Below are 13965 nucleotides of genomic sequence, written 5' to 3'. Positions count from 1 at the left end.
ATTAGTAAGTGCGAAATCTGGGTCCGTCATTTCATGCCACTAATTTCAGCCATTTCGGCAATGATATCAAATATATTAAAGAAAATTTGGCTGATCCCATGTGCCATGAAAATGATGTCTTGCAAAGCATGTGGCAGGAAAGTGACTGTGGCGTAATTTTTTTATTAGGTGAAAAGTTATGAAAATATGTTAAACATATGTACAAATGTTATGTGCACAGACATGTATGTTGAAGAGCCACCTATGTTTTATATACTGAGTTTAAAGCTGCATTGCAATACCAAGAGCAACACAAGTATTACCAACACCAGAAAAAGTAAGTTAAAATGTAGATCTTATGCTTGGGAGGATGGCAGCCCTGGATAGTGCTACGTAGACCAACTTCAGTGGGTGGTGCTTACCTATAATTCACGCTAACTCGTCGTGACACCTATATCATTACTATAGGCATTACTATGTCATTACTATAAGCTTACTATTAAGCAAAAGTATTTCCGTAAAGTATTTGAGGCTCAGTAATACTACTGCAATTTTTCTGACATATACTCAACGTGCAACTTTAGAGATTATTTCTCCATCGACAGTTATCGTGCTATTTGGTCATATGGCAACTTTTTAATTAAAGTTTTTCATTGTCATCAACAGGGAACTTCAAGAAGTAATACTTTAAAACAAAACAAATAACGTAAAAAAAAGCTAGCTAAATAAGAAGAACTGTTTATTTGGTTTCAATTTAGGCACAAAGCTAGTGTTTATTTGGAGCACTCTGTGGCATAAATTTTATCCGACTGTGGACGAAAATGATGATTCGGTCAAATATGTAATTTTTTTATCCTAAAATCTTAAAATTTAGTAGTTTGCAAATAGTTTTTTCAAATGTACTCCCATACTCCCACATAGCACAATATTACAATGAAAGAAGAGCAAACATAGAAATTTTGGCAAAATTTCAGGAAATGCATACGACAGAAAGATTTCAGTGATATTATGCAGCTTCAAACACCTTGCACACACACATTTTCATGATATGTAAACCGAATTGGTATTGAAACAAGAAGCGATACTGCCACAATAAATTTTTGGAGAAACAGCACCCACCTGACATTGTAAATTCGGAAGGCTCTCCCATGTGACTAAAATTTTTTTCCTGTCAAATATTCTAGCAATTTATTGTGTTCAATGCCATAAACTAGTACAATATTTTTCTAATGCATTTGAGATCCGTGCCAAAATGTTTGGGACATTTGGTGTGGAATTACCCAGCTATGTATTTGTACAGAGTCCCTCATTGTGTTGGTGATGGACCTAGCCTGTACATGAAAGGAATTGGAGCTTTTTGGCAAGATAAGTTAGGAAAGAGATGCTTATCAGCATTAAGTTCCATATAAATGTGTTACACCATTAAATATGATGTTATCAAGAGTGAAATCAAGGGGGTTCTATCATAAGCGATTTCCTGAAAAAGCATGCAACCTAACAACCCAATTTTTAGGATAAATTACCGAAACTATCGTTAATAGAAGAACTATTACAGTCCTTCTGCAACTTATGACTTAATCAAACACTTTAGTTGCTTGTCAGAAGTCAACTTGGGAATGCTGTATGATCCTGTAGAATGTAAGATCGGGCGTTCATGTAACCAGTTATTATTATTTTATTATTATTTTTTATCAATAGTCACGCTGAACCTCTCAGATGAGCATTTAGTCACTCATTAATTGCAGTATATCTTTGCAGCAAGGTAACACAGCATCAAGAACTTCTAGAATGATTAATATAGATCAGTGCTGTACAAAAATGTGCACACAACTGTATCTCAATAATATAATAAAAAGTGTAGTAAAAATAAGCTGAGAATTAAGTAATTTTGTTACCAGTGCTAGAACTATGAAACAAAATTTATTGATATTACCCAGGCTACTGAGCCAAGAAATTCATATGGTTCTGGGGTCGGTGAAATTCGACTACATGGAAGGTAAAGTTAGGCTACAGTTCACATCCCCCAACAGCGGTCTTTTTTTGACTGAATAAAACCTTGCCGTACTTCTGGCTATGAAGTTTTATATATATTTCAGTGTGCTATTAAAATGTGCTAGCCTCATTCGGTAGGTAGACCACAAGAATTTCATTTAGAGTCATGTGTCCAGCCAAGCTCTGCCCATAGCTATGCACATTAGTACATTAGTAATAGTGCATAAATTTCAGCACACTGTGCAGTCAGGCCAGAAACTTGACACATTGCCTCAAGATGAGCTGTCGATTTACTTATGTGAAAATAAAGCATGTGCCATGTAAAACTGTTTTTTCTGTTTCCTACTCTGACTGTAACAATACTGCTGTATTCATGCAATGTTTAAAAACTTCTACCCCATGATAAAAAAAGGCAAGGCAAGTATTTAATTTACAAGCTACATAAACAACAATTTCAATATGAGAATTATACACAGTTGAACCGCCTTATAAGAGACACTGATATAAGAGATAAATGGCTATAACAGACACCAGTGTGCCTAAAGTAAAATACAATTTAATAGGAAAATGCTTACGTGGTACCCTGCTTATAAGAGACATCTCTATAAAAGACAAAAATTGCTGTCCGGAGCATGCTTCTTATAAAGGGGTTCAACTATAGTTGCATTCACTGGATCAATGTCATTACACCGTTGTCCATAATTTATTTCAGCAAAGAGCTAATCTGAGCTTTTAGACTGATGATGATTTATGCTCAAATTTTCTCAGCTGTTTGCTTGAGTGCACTAAAACCTGCACAAAAAAAAAAAAAAGACTGCACAGAATGGATGTTCAAAATGTAACAGGAAAAATTTCTGTCCAGCATATAAAAATTCACACACTGGCACCACATCCAAGGAAAGAAAAATAATGATGCAACATAATAAAAATTAGAGGCACAAATGTACAAATAGAAATATTACCTAGGCAATAAATATGTACAGAGAGTCGTTTTTCTGAGAAAAGACATTACTTACTTGCTAGTTCGAAAGAAGATAGCACAGCCATCAACATGCTTCCTGTCACTCTCAGACATTGTTTTTGCTCGCGATTTTGGAGAGAAGATGCCATCGTAACCATCTCGTCTGAGTTCTGGCAGAAAAAATTCGTGAAACTGTTCTGTCTCTACCTCCTAGAAGATAAAGATGAAAGGATAAAATGATTAGTGAATTATCAGTAACAACTTTTTATATTATTATGTTCCGCAAAGAAAGTGATCTGAGAAAAGGGAAAGGAAGAAAGAGAATAGTAAGAAAAAAATATAATAAGGGGGACTGACAACAGTAATGAGCTAAGTAATGTGCATCAGTACAGAAAGTTCCAAGGCAGCACAAAGACTGCAAGAAGTAATGTAATGCTTGAATCATTTAACTTATCCCAATATGCTTGCTATCCGGGTAACAGTAACTGCAATGTAGCACAGTATCATGCAGATGGCATCAAGTAGCCTGCGGAGGCCTCCCATTTGCTCGTGGGAGCAGGCTCCCATGCATAAATTGGCTGCTTAGTAGTGCTGATTATCAGGCAAGGGGAGCCAGGCTCCTGAATATTTAATATGCCTATGAGACAGCAGGCTGGTATGGTGGATATTAATTCTGTGAAACATTTAGAAAATTACCTGCAAAGAGATGATGTCAGCTGCATAGTGCCGAATCTCATCTATTATTCCTTTTCGGCGGTACTCCCAGCTAAGTGCCCAGACTGGACAGTATCCATACACCTGTCTCGTGGCATACTTGTCGCACAACACATTGTAGCACATCACTGTGAATGAAGCTAGAAAAAAAACAAGAAAACATTTTAAACAAAGAAGAAACTAGAAAGAACAGGTTTTAAGCCAACACAGCCAGAACCAGAGGTAGCCACATGGTGATTACATTTTCATAACTTGACATGTCAAGATCAAGCCAGCAGTGCATGCACTGAAAATGTGCTTAAAGCAAGGCACATGTTAACACATGCTACAAGCTCTGTTCTTACTCTTCTATCCAAAGCACAAATTACTATGCAAAGCACTAATTGCTCCTGCTTTTAACAATCATCAATAGGTGAGCCCAACATACATAACCATAGTGCCTGCATTTAGCTCGTGACACAATAAAAGATTCCCTGCCTCGTAAAACTATCAATACATTCAAACCCACTTATAACGATAGATTGGCATAAGTTGTGGAGCCCACTCAGACTCACCCATGAAATATATTTTTTCACTTCGGACTCAGGCTCATCAAAATTTTTCTCAGGCAGACTCACTTGGACTCACACTCGCCAAAATATACGTAACTCACTCCGGCTCACTCAGACTCAAACTCGTGGCTCAAGCTGAGTCGGAACAAGTCCGAGTTAGTAGACTCATGAGTCCATTATTCTGGAATCAGCTTTTTTGACAATGGTGTCTATTATCTTTAACACCAATAACTCACTTCCCGCAATCGGTGCTCTTGGCAGCTTTTGACATAGTACCTCCAAATACCGGTTATAAGTGCTTCCAAACCAGTAAGGTAATTTTTCTTGAAAAAGATGACAACAGAACATATATTTATCAAGAACTTCTCCGTAAGAGTTGGGGAAGGAGGTCAAGGCACACCCGAAGTAATTTGCTATTCTGATCAATAAATATTGAAATGATGTATGAATGACACTACCTTGGAATTCGTGCGAGCAGGTGCGAGTATAAATGTGACTCCACGAAAGGCTAATAGCAATGCTGAAGATGAGTAAATAGGACCATACGCCGTCAAAAGAGAGTGAAACTGACTCAGACTCATTGACAAAATATATCTTGCCCTTTTGACTCATTCAGACTCAGACCCACCAAAAGTCTCCAGGGACGAATCCACCCGGACTCACACTCACGAAAATTTTCAACCGGACTCACTTGGACTAAGACTCACCAAAATATTACTCACCCTGACTCACTCTAATTCGTGGCTCGATCTGAGTGGGTCCAAGAGAGTCGACTCACAAGTGGGTTGGCCGACCTATGCTTACAGCGTTACTAGTTTTATATTGCTTATAACAATGAGAAGCTGCTTCACAGTCAACTTGTTTTCTATGATGAAATAACCCACTTACAGCAATGCCTGCATGCCACATCATCGGTTTTAACAATAAATTATGGCTGTTGGGGGTCTGTGCCAAATAGTAACGCAATGCGAAATCCTTGAAAAAAAAATTGAAGGACAGTTTGTAAATTCCAAAGTGTGTTTGGCGAAAGCCTGTGCCCACTGAGGCGGGGTTAGAAAAAATAGAACGCGATGCACGCGTGCCCTTCCTGGCATGAGTGTTCCAATCTTGGCCAGGCTAAAGGAAGATACGTGTGCTTGGGAGTCGTCCAACTAACTCAACTGCTGCAACGAGATATCCAACAAAGGAGCCTTGCCATGTGCACCGCTGTGCCATCACGTAATTGCTCAGAGAGTGTAAGGGGGAGAGAGCTTTAATACCCACACTGCTAAAGCTATAGTGTATTGGAATTTTAGAAGTGGGAGAGGTCCCTCAGGAGCTCACTTCTTGCCGACCAGCAATGGGTCATCCAGCAGGCCCACAAAGCGGCCGCCAGGTACTCCCTGTCGGTCCCTACGTGCTAAGCATGTCCTGCAGGACTAAAGCTTTTCATTCCATTCACTATAGCTTCAGATGATTAACCAGTAAAGCAGAAACATGAAGCCCCGGTATTTATCACTGGCTGTGATCTATGAATGATCCTTCTGTTACAGCTTTTGATATTTCGATCTCTATTTTTAAGAAATGTGGGCTTCATAGTTTACATTTGGTGACATTAGCTCAACGGATATGAAGTAGAACTAAAGGCTTTTCAGGGTGGTGCTTCATGCTGCGGTTAATATCATCCCAAGCTAGACGTGCTGGAAAAGACGTGCTGGAAAGTGCAAGTGCTTTTGAAGGTAGGGTAAGCTAACATTCAGTACACGGATAGATGCAGCCAGTCATGAGTATGAGAAATTAAAGGCTTGCACCTTAACAGAAAAAAACAAAAAGTTCAAGCTGCTGAGCTCTGGCCCACAACACCCCTTCATCATCCAGTGCCCCATCGAATGCAAGGTATGCTTCACCACATAGCATTGTGGCAAAGCTAAATTCTGAAATCCGCAATGGTGCAGGAGTGGTAGGAGCTTCTGATGATGAACTTTCAGACATGAAAATTCAGTATAAATTTAAAACTTGCAAGAGTTGTCGGGTTCAAAACTTCAGATGTCACACAATGGCTGTATGGGGCTTGTGGTAGCCCCGTGAAAACGCCAGAATAATCAAGCACGTCCAAAAAATTTGCAGTTTTGTCATCCTCATCACTGATGTGTGTTGGCATATCCAATCCGATATCGTAAGTTTCTCATTATGCTGTCCGCCTATTTTGCTTTTTTTATATAGCCCTTGTATATCAATTATTAGTTATAATAGTGAAATTTGCGTGGCACTTTACTATTCTGTATATATTAAAAAAATGCTTGTTGGTTTTGTTGTTTCAGGATTCTCAAATGTTCAAAACTACACTCGAACAACTTCAGCCCTATGCGCAAATTCATGAAGCACATGTTTGTCTTTGCCTTTTTTTTTTAATGGGTTGCTGGCTCGTAGAAAAAAATAAATGCGTCCATGACTGACATTTTGGAAGTACCTTTGCACTGCAATAAAAAGCTCAGCATCAATTGGCTACCACTGTTATGACCGGCACAGCAAGAAGGTGGCTTGCAAGGGACGCTCATCGGCATAACGGTCAGACGCTGTCCGCGTCCTGCAGGAACGCGAGAGGCGTCTGTGTGCGCCGCAAGAGACGCACATCCGCGTCGCTGGGGGACACAGCCTGCGCCTGAGAAGATGCACGTGCACGGACGAGGGGTATAAAAAGCGCGTCGCGTGTGCGGTCGGGGCTCTCTCTCTGGATTTCGCTGGCCCGCTCGTCTCGAGTGCGCTCTGGGCCCTTGTGATGGAAAGGCGCGTCAGGACACTCTCGTTGAAATGTACTTCTCTTGCAAATATGCAAATTAAACGCATCTTCTACTTGTGCGTGAGACGCGTCGCAAGAGTCGTCCTTCGCCGGATCCTGGGTGGCAGCCTCAACCCCTCCCCGGGCATATCACCACCAAGATTGATTTTCTTGCACTTGTTTTCTTCATCAGTTCAAGTAGTGTTGTATCAACAACAGGATGTGAGCAAAGGCTGATGAATTACATAAAAAGCAACAATTTTTGTGTAGTGGCCACAAAAAGAAAGGAGAAACCCAAGGCACTATATGCCTAGTGAGTGCCAATGAAATCACCATAGGCGGTGAACTTGCTTATGATTCTTGAGAAAGCAAGCGGACAGCTGTCGTAGTTACCCACTTTGTAACATGTGTTTTCGTGTTGTTCATGTTTCCGTAGTAAAATAAGCAAAGTTCGTCTTATGTGTGGTGACCAGACCTCCAAGCATTGGTCGTTGGCAGAATTTTTCTATAAGGGGGTGCAAACCAGTGTTGCATCGTGGCTGGGGGAGGGGGACAGCACTAGTGTAGCTTGGGCGTAGGCAAGTGCTTGTGAGACTTGAAGGGGGCAAGTGCGTCTTTTGCATCGGCCAGGCCCATGCTTTCAAGGGATGTCTAATAACAATTGCCAAGTGATAGCGTCCTGAAACTCCTGCACAAATTTTCCACAACACGGTTTTGCTCATTTGCCGCAAGGCCTTATCAGCAAGAGTGACGGAAGCAATGAATCGCCATTGTTCGTTGGAAAAGATGGGCCACTCCGTCGTTGGTGAGTTTTGGTGCAACTGTATCAGTGCTGATGGTGACACTTGGATACTATTTATAGGCATTAGCAGGCTTCACATTTTCGAGACATTCTTGACAGCCAGTTTTGCTAAAATTTACAGCTTTAATATCTGACCGAAGTTTCTTTGGCACATGCCACAAATCCATGATGCGTGGCCCGAGACCAGTAACCAACTACATGCAAAAGTATACTATGCTTAAGGCTTTCCAGGTTCCTATAAGAAATTGACCATCTTCCATGATGGTTTATTCAAACCCAACCAAAGCTCCTTGTCAGAAATCATAATTTCTAAGGCTAAATTATTAAGATTTTGATACTAATATCAGCTCGCTGGACAGCTTTAACTTCACTTCCATGGTGCACATAATCAGTGCATGACCAAAATGGCATTCAAAAGAGTACCTTTTACCTCTACGACACAGCAAATCTAATGCCAATTACAGTGAATGTGATTTGTTTAGTGTGACACAGGAAAAATAATGCCATTCGAAGAAATGGTATTTTTCCTGTAAAATGAGCTCAGAAAACGCATTCATATTCTATTTTGGACTGAAGTTGTAGTTTCAACGTCATGAATCTTTTAAGGAGATTGCTACCGACTTAAGTTTATTGAACTTTAGTAATTCGTAAATAACCTATCCTTAACTAGATTAACTGCTAACTGCTGGTTAGATGACATATTAGTATGCATGATCGTTTTCAAGAGAAAGCTACTCCTAATTGCAGTGACTGTATAGGCTGGACACCAGTAATTTGTGTGCCTGCATTTGTGTGCTTGGATCACTGATGCTGGTCGTTTGATTCCCCTTTTTTTTGTGATCAATGCGGTCGCTATGGGAAACATGCTGCACTTAAAGAGGGCGCAGCAGTGCACCACACGGTCCGCACCTATACGTTTCCAGCAGCGACTTGCGGCCACTTAAGGTTCAACTGCTGTGCTACGAATCGCCGTCTCTCTGTCAGCTAAGCCTGCGTTGTATGCAAGTACGTGTGTGCAAAGGTGACAGGTTTGATAAAGTGGGTAGGCTTCCAGAGATACCCATGCATGATTCGTTTGGAGCCCCAAAAGAAGAGACAGCACCTAATTTTGCAGAAGCCATTATGTTTTCAATGTGATGTAGCACAGATGCGTGGTTGAGTGTTCTCAACGAGTGATCCGTGTTGCTGGCTGGTGTAAAGCTCGAAGCACAGACCGTCTCCATCGATTTTCGTAAACATTACTTCTTGTAATTTTGCCCGTCTATTGTTGAGTAAACGATGGCATTTGTGTCTGACAAGTGTTAGAAAACCTCTTACTATGCACACAAGTAATACGTACGTTTACTGAACTGCACGTGTTGCATTTAGTAATGCGTGGAATTTGCACTCCGTAAGCGTTGCTCGGCCTGCATGAGTCCTTGAGTAAATTTGTCATGTGCCAGCTTTGCATGCATTATGTCAGCTGTCATGTAGCACAATAGAACGGCGTGGCGCAGCTTCACTTGCACGTACTGTGCTGTTAAGGGCTATAACAGTAGATGGGAAATAAATTGTGAAATTCTCGTGGTCTGCGACACATTTTATCTGGTTACGAACTGTGATACGGCAGAAAAACAGTAGCAGCATATCAGGAAGAATTGCTGGATCTGTCTATTGCTTTCTGCCAACGTATTTTCCACTGCAAACTACAGATCACTTTTCCGGCTGTCCCTGGGTTGTTTCAGCACGCTAAAAATATCAGTTAACTTGCATGAAGAGTAAATTCACAGTGAACTAGCTACATCATGTACTTCATAAACAGGCCCGCAGGATCACTTGCTTCACACGACGTACACTAATCCAGTGTTCCCGCCATTATCTGAAGCACAAGCACCGCGGAAAACTGAAAAACTTTGTTGCTGGTTCGTAGTTCTAATAGCTAGTGGCACAGTTTACGACACAGCAATCCATATGTGTCATTGTGAAGCACCGCTAACAACTTCACATGGCTGCGCCCATGAATCAGCTGCTGCACGGAGCACGCCAATTTCTTTTGTTCACTCCAGCACCGCGGTGCCACTGGCTTAGTGCACGTTTCCTATATGAATTAGCTGCCACTATCTCATTTCTGCTGCCAGAGTGTTAGTCGGGCTCCCACACTCTATAATGTCGTTAGCCATGTTGGCTTAATTAGAAGCTTGGCTTCATTTGTGTCGTGCACTTGAGGCTAATTGTGTGAAATTGCTGCATTAGTAATCTTGGAGCAGCTTTCTCGTGATAAAAATTATTTTTAAGGATACACACACGTTACATGCAGATTTGGATCAATCTTTATTTCGCCCAATAGAGGAAGAAATAAGGTCATGGTCATCGGTAGGTAAAATTACATTAAGTTCACCTTATGTCCTTCACTGTAAGTGACATTAGATTTGCCATGTGACCGAGGCATTAACTTGCAGCAGTGCATGTCTCTCCTTGTCAAACTCAGAAAAGAGTTAATGCATCAAACATACATTTCTAGACGAAAACTCCCATTTAATATGTGCCTTAAAAAGACTTTAAAGAGCATATTCTAGCTTAAAAGAGATGACAAGTTTTGAGAATATTAAAATGATTACAGCATGAACCTTTGGTTAAAATGTTTTAAAATTAAGACCTTGTGCACTTCACGTAAAACTTTAATAAATGACTCTGCAATGTCTAAAATGAGCACTATTGTGAGTTTCATATTCTACATGAAAGATAGCTTATTGCATGATATAAGCTGCGATGTTTTGACTGCAGCACATAGTACATTAGTACTATTTTCACTTTAGAATCCAGTTTTTCCAGTGAATATAGAATGTAGTAGTGTAATGGTGGAGCTGAGCATGTTTAAGATGCAGTTCAGAAAATATGCCATTATTTTCCTTTTCACAAAGAAAAAAGGAGGGAGAAGAAACAGAGAGACAAAGCTAGGAGGGATGAAATTTGAGGCTAGGCCACTTACTTGAAGGATGAGATCGCACTGCATGTCTCACTTGTACCCATGGCCGCTGCGGGGGTTGTGATGATGAAACTGCAAGAGGAACATACCATTGTTACTAACTGAATGTGCAGCAAACCTTAAAAGCTGTCTCTTATGCACAGATAATAAATCATATATGCTAAGGCCTTTCTTGAAATAAATAAATGCAGTCCAAACACACACCAAGTTGAAATAAACCCGGTCAAAATACATGACACATTGAGCACACGCTTACGATAAAAATTATTGTAAATAAGCATGCCTTAATGAATGTATTTGCATGTAAACAATGCTTATCAGCAACTGGCATTTTTTTACAGGCTAAATGCATTCTGCAAAACAGCAAGCCAAAAATCCTAATGAATGTGAACAGTGCAATTATTGCTCAATATGGTCAATAATTACACAGTAGAGGATGCTAATGTTAAATGGAAAATGAGCTGAATTGAATTAAGTGAAAAACTTGGGCAAATGACTGTATATGTGCTCCCAATACGGCTGCAGATACAGTTTGGCATAGCTGCCACAGCATTAAAATAAACAAAAGTTTCACAAAAAAAAAGCACATACACACACACACATGTGCACACACACAAACACACACACACAAATCTTTTTGATTCCATTGAAAGCTCAGCAAATGCACATTTCCCCACATCTCTTCTTTCTTTCTGAAATCTAACACTACAGCAACAGCTCTTACCCATACCAGGCTAGAGAACTAGGCTACTGTTTCCCTTGAGAAAATAGAAAATATAAAAAAGTGTGCTGCCTAAATAAAAGGTGAGAGATAGAGATAAGTAAAGAAGGAAACAAGTGCCCATTGTTATATTAGCATACTCAGTTTTACTCGGGGCTTCAAAAGATGGAGACGAGCTTGCCCACTGCTGGCTAAGTTGAAGTATCTATCTGTTGTTAATGAGGCAGCCTTTTTTCATGTATGACAAGTGAAGGCATATTGGATGAGAAAACAGCAGTAGAACACTAATGAAATCTTAAGCAGATATGTAGGTGTCTATTTTGTTTAACTGCCTGCGTGCCACACCTCTTTGATAGCAGCAGTGCTTGCACCTTCAGCACCAAACAAAATGAACTTACAGTCTTCAGTTAACATAAAGTAGAGCATACGTGAAAGCCTATGCTCTCACGAGACACTCATTAAATTACTTTGATGGTCAGAGTCAATTACATTATTACTTGCCATTACTTGTCCTCTTTCTGTTACCCATGCATAACCACAGGTTCTACGTGCTAAGGCTTAATTGCAAAGGAGTTCATTCACATTGCATTCCTCTTTGAGTCACTTTAACATTTCATACAATATTAATTCACATAGATTTAATTCATCTATAACTAAATTTCGCAAACCTCATGCAACAATTATCACATATAATCACTAGGCATACCCTCACCACAGCACACACTGTCAGTAATGTTTTGACAAATGCACGGAGGTAAGCGGGAAAAACTCCAGCTGCGCTGACTGCATGGTAGGAGCACTCCTGAAAGTAATGCTACACCATTTTAAAAAGCTCGTCTTCTTTTAAAGTGCTTGCATTAATCTTCTTATGAACTCATGCCCCATTATTCAAATGCTGTAGGTTCAAATTTTGTTTCAGTTTATGCTACAATTACTATACCACAATTAAAAACTACAAGTAATGCCCTTTATGCCTTTCTTGGCATTACTGTCTGTTGGCTTCGTTGGGTTGTGCCTAATAAAAAAATGAGCTCCTCAATTCTCCTTGATCCATAATTAGGCAAAGGTAATTTAGTAATAGTAAGTGGTGAACGTGAAAGAAAATCATATATTTTGTTCTAATTTCATGTGCAAGCAGTAGCATTAGCGTGTTTGTATGATTTTCCAGATTTTGAAGTATTTCCTTGTGTACAGACAATATTAAGGTATCAAGAAGAGCTTGGAACTTTCAGTTACTCTAAAATGAGCAGCATATATTTTTTGTGCTGATAAACTGATTAGACCTAGTATATTTCAGAGTTACATAAGCCTGAGAAATGATTTTTATGTCTTTTCTAAGCTAGACTATACAAAAACATGTTATTTCATTGTTATAAAAACACGTAATGTGAGTATTATTTTGGCTAGCATACTTAACATCAGGCCACTTTTTTGTGGTGCTGATATTTGCAAAAATAATAGCAAAAATATCTGAAACCATGCATTACAAAACACAGTTTTTTATTTGAGGTGAGTTATGAGAAGTTTTGCCAGACACGGCATGCATTTTGAGCAGCCTGACAGAGGTTAATTGTTTTGGTTGTCAAAAAGGATTCCTAAAGACCACTGAGGTCACTGTGGATATATACTTGCCCCGGCAGACATGCATCAACCACTGTGCTCTTAGTTCAGCATTTAAGAAGTCCTTCAACTACCCGTGTGAAAATGTCCATGTTAGCATCACAACACTTTGTGTATGAGTGTCAGATGCATACCATGATCATTCTGTAGTGGTCAGATGAATAAACTAAGCGGGGTGACATTATTTGCTGTGAAGTGCCTAAACCACTACCATGAAATAAGTGCACCAACTTACCAGGAAAGCTACGTTTAATACAGCAATTTTAGCTAGGCTAGTAGGATAACTGCCAAAGGCCACTAATGTGATCACAATGAGCTCCGACTACCAAGAGCTGCTTCGTGAGGCAGTCATAGCCGCTGGGAATACACATCACTGCAGTTGACGAAAAGAGCGAGACAATATCACATTTTTAGCAGTTTCTACAGACACCCCAAAACATCATCATACGTGGGTGGTTGCAACCGAATGTATTTCTTCAAAGAGTGTTGTGTTACTCACCTACACATAAAACGCACGTTTCATGTGCAGTTGCAACAAAATCCAGTGCTGGCTTCTACCACCGGAACTCGGTTTTGCCAAAACTACACCAAGTACGTTAATGAAATTAGACAATTGCATTATTCAAATTCATACTAGCACAATAAACGACCATTACTGTCAAAATTATTTTGAGATACTATGGAAGACTTGACATGAACTCCCTTCACTCGAAAAATCCTGTAACAGAAATTGCTTTTCAGCGACGAAATAAAAAGTCATTGGGTATTTTTCATTGCTCATTTAAAGAAAAACCTTACTGGAAGCTACATTATGTAAAACTAGGCGTATATTGGTTTTTGGTTCCGCGCTCCTTTGGTGCTTCGTCACTAGGTTCTGCACTGACCACTCTCTCTCTTTCAAA

General features: G+C 39.9%; 1 protein-coding gene across 7 annotated transcripts in view; it reads right to left on the bottom strand.

The window, feature by feature from the left end:
- twin (CCR4-NOT transcription complex subunit 6-like twin) overlaps positions 1–13965 on the bottom strand; it is a 264806-nt gene that overhangs the window by 24924 nt on the left and 225917 nt on the right. For all 7 annotated transcript variants that reach the window (XM_075878739.1, XM_075878738.1, XM_075878735.1 and 4 more), the window contains 3 exons: positions 10726–10794; positions 3629–3786; positions 2988–3142 (listed from right to left, as the gene is read on the bottom strand). In XM_075878739.1, coding sequence (XP_075734854.1) covers positions 2988–3142; positions 3629–3786; positions 10726–10794 — 382 coding nt within the window. The remainder of the gene's footprint in view (positions 1–2987; positions 3143–3628; positions 3787–10725; positions 10795–13965) is intronic.

The sequence above is a fragment of the Rhipicephalus microplus genome, chromosome X (assembly GCF_043290135.1).
Source record: "Rhipicephalus microplus isolate Deutch F79 chromosome X, USDA_Rmic, whole genome shotgun sequence".
Lineage (NCBI taxonomy): Eukaryota > Metazoa > Arthropoda > Arachnida > Ixodida > Ixodidae > Rhipicephalus > Rhipicephalus microplus.
Note: the sequence above shows the minus strand (reverse complement) of the source record. Positions and strands in the feature narration are given on the sequence as shown.